This window comes from Silurus aristotelis (assembly GCF_946808225.1).
Source record: "Silurus aristotelis genome assembly, chromosome: 28".
NCBI classification, from domain to species: Eukaryota; Metazoa; Chordata; class Actinopteri; order Siluriformes; family Siluridae; genus Silurus; species Silurus aristotelis.
Genome location: NC_139601.1, coordinates 1245071 through 1247570, shown reverse-complemented (window position 1 = coordinate 1247570; position 2500 = coordinate 1245071). Strand labels below are relative to the sequence as shown.

The window sequence follows — 2500 nt, the reverse complement described above, 5'->3', positions numbered from 1 at the left end:
TTACTTACAGACTCTAAAATAATTATAATAATAATAATAATAATAATAATAATAATAATAATAATAATAATAGGTACACAGTTAGTCATGCTACTAAATAATAGATAATAATAAATAATAAAAATAATAGAAATAATAGAAAAGAAAAATACACAGATTGTTTAGCTAAGACAAACACAACAGTCACAAAAAAGTACAATAAACTCACTCTAGGCTCAAACACACACTTATACACACACTCTCACACACACACTCAGCATGGTTGAGCGTCGGCCAGTGTGGTTTGGACAAAACACAAAACTATATGCACACAGTGGCACAAATACCGTGGCTAACACAATAATACCAACATGGTTACAGAAACACACACACACACACACACACACACACACACACACACACACACACACACACACACACACACAGTCACACACAGTGACTGGATGTTAGGAGAGGAGGGTCTCTGTGGTTACCTCGGCTCTCAGCTCAGGCCTGGCAGGCACCTGAAGGAGCTTTTACTCCTGCATGCAATACATCAAAGGAAAAGGGTTCGCATTACAAAACTACAACTCCCAGCATGCACCTCTGCATCCGACCAGCCTGGCATGGTACAGGACTTTCCCTGTATGAGTCATTAGGTGCAGTAATAAGGGATTATTATTATTATAACTGTATTATCAGCTTTACGAGTTTGTACAATCTGTGCATCGTGCATCATTTTATTGTTTTGTTTTTGTCACAGAAAAGAAACAGTGTTATTAAAACTAATACAGTACATGTTTAGTGTGTGATGTTTTATCAAAGATAATGTTAAACTTTTTCCTATAACTTTTTATAACTACCACTATATTTGATCCAATAGATTTGTATGTAATTTTATATTTATAGATCCCTTTATTTAATCCACCATTTTTTAAAGCAGATAATCGGGGTTACATTGCACTGCAAGCGTATTCTTTATATAACTATATGTATATTACAATGTTTATCCTGCATCTTCAATAAAACAAATGACTCCCCTGACTGGCAGCGACATTATACACACAATTAAAAAAAGCAAACTCTGAAATTACATTTTCTAAGGAAAAAAAAAACGAAGATGATGATTATTACTACAGTGCCATGACCATACAACACATGGTCACATGACCATGTCCATAGGTTTATGGTTTATCATTTTCGAGAAAAAATCTGACCTCTCATTTATAATAAAATGATAAACGATACACAGATGTGTTTTGGAGAGACTTTGGACTGAATGACGTTTGTGTGTGTTTAATGTTCAGTGCTGTAGGAAGCCATAGTTGTGTGTTTCCTTACCAGATGTCGGAGGTCTGGATGCATGAGGATGTAGCCGTTATTGGTGACGGCAAATGCGTAACCGTGAATTCCCAGCTGCAGGAAGAGCAACAGGATTTCATAAGATCTAAATATTTTGTAGAGGCTGTTGATGAGTGTGTGTGTGTGTGTGTGTGTGTGTGTGTGTGTGTGTGTGTGTGTGTGTGTGTGTGTGTGTGTGTGTGCGTCTTAATAACTATCAACTGTCATAACTGTGTGTGATACCTTGTGTTTCGGGACGGTTTTCATCAGGTCTTGAATAGGAATGTCTATTCCCACTACACCCAGGAGAATGCCCTGATTTTTCTGTTAAAGTAAAATGTAAAGAAGGAGATTAGCAATTGAAGGTTAACAAAAATGAGCTACGTATCACTTATTCACTCACACACACCACACACATATACACACACCGTCTCATTCTTTGTGCTGAACACAGGCATGGCCACTGTGGTCATAGGATTTGGGCCGTGGCGTGCAGAAAGCTGGAGAGAAACATCAGGAGGTCAGGGTGATATGTGCAGGAGTTTATATTACACCCTTATATATACACACACCTTATGGACAAAAGATTTGTGAAGATTCGTTCTGCTATAAGGGTGTGTAGTAGTAAGGTTGAGTTCAGAGCTCTCTAGCAGGAGATCTTACACTCCATACCATGTAAAGCACAGGGGCATCATCATGCTGGACATGTTTGGGTCTGCTAGTTCAAGTGATGGGAAAACTGTGCATCCAAAATGAAATGAAAGCACACTATTTAAAAACCTTCACAACACTCTGACTTAGGATTTCAATCTTGAAACGAAGCAACATCGAGCCACATTTGAAAAAAAACTATATTCTGGTTTGGCGAGCCAGCCAGGAGTCAGGCTAATCTAATCTGGAGCGGAAGGAAAGTCAAAGAAACTCAATTTAGGAGTGAGAACATTTTAATAGTATGTACAACATCCAGCCACAACCTACAGCCTTTTAATTAAACTATGCATCTTAGGAGTTGTTTGTGTTGTTTGTGTCTATTATGTTTCATGTGTAGTACAGCAGTGAAAGTGTTTGCCTTATCACTTTCAAGAATAAATCACCATAATTCCACAGTCATCTGTATCTGGGAGTCCAGGGGCACAGAATTAGCCCTGCTGTCTCAGTGGGAGAGGAATATTTCCTTCAT

General features: G+C 38.1%; 1 protein-coding gene across 1 annotated transcript in view; it reads right to left on the bottom strand.

Moving 5' to 3' along the window:
• Positions 1-2500, bottom strand: part of cacna2d3 (calcium channel, voltage dependent, alpha2/delta subunit 3) — a 41314-nt gene that overhangs the window by 11751 nt on the left and 27063 nt on the right. The window contains exons 15-17 of the mRNA XM_083533875.1: positions 1749-1820; positions 1564-1644; positions 1321-1395 (exon numbers count right to left, since the gene is read on the bottom strand). Of these exons, the coding sequence (XP_083390001.1) occupies positions 1321-1395; positions 1564-1644; positions 1749-1820 (228 nt within the window). The remainder of the gene's footprint in view (positions 1-1320; positions 1396-1563; positions 1645-1748; positions 1821-2500) is intronic.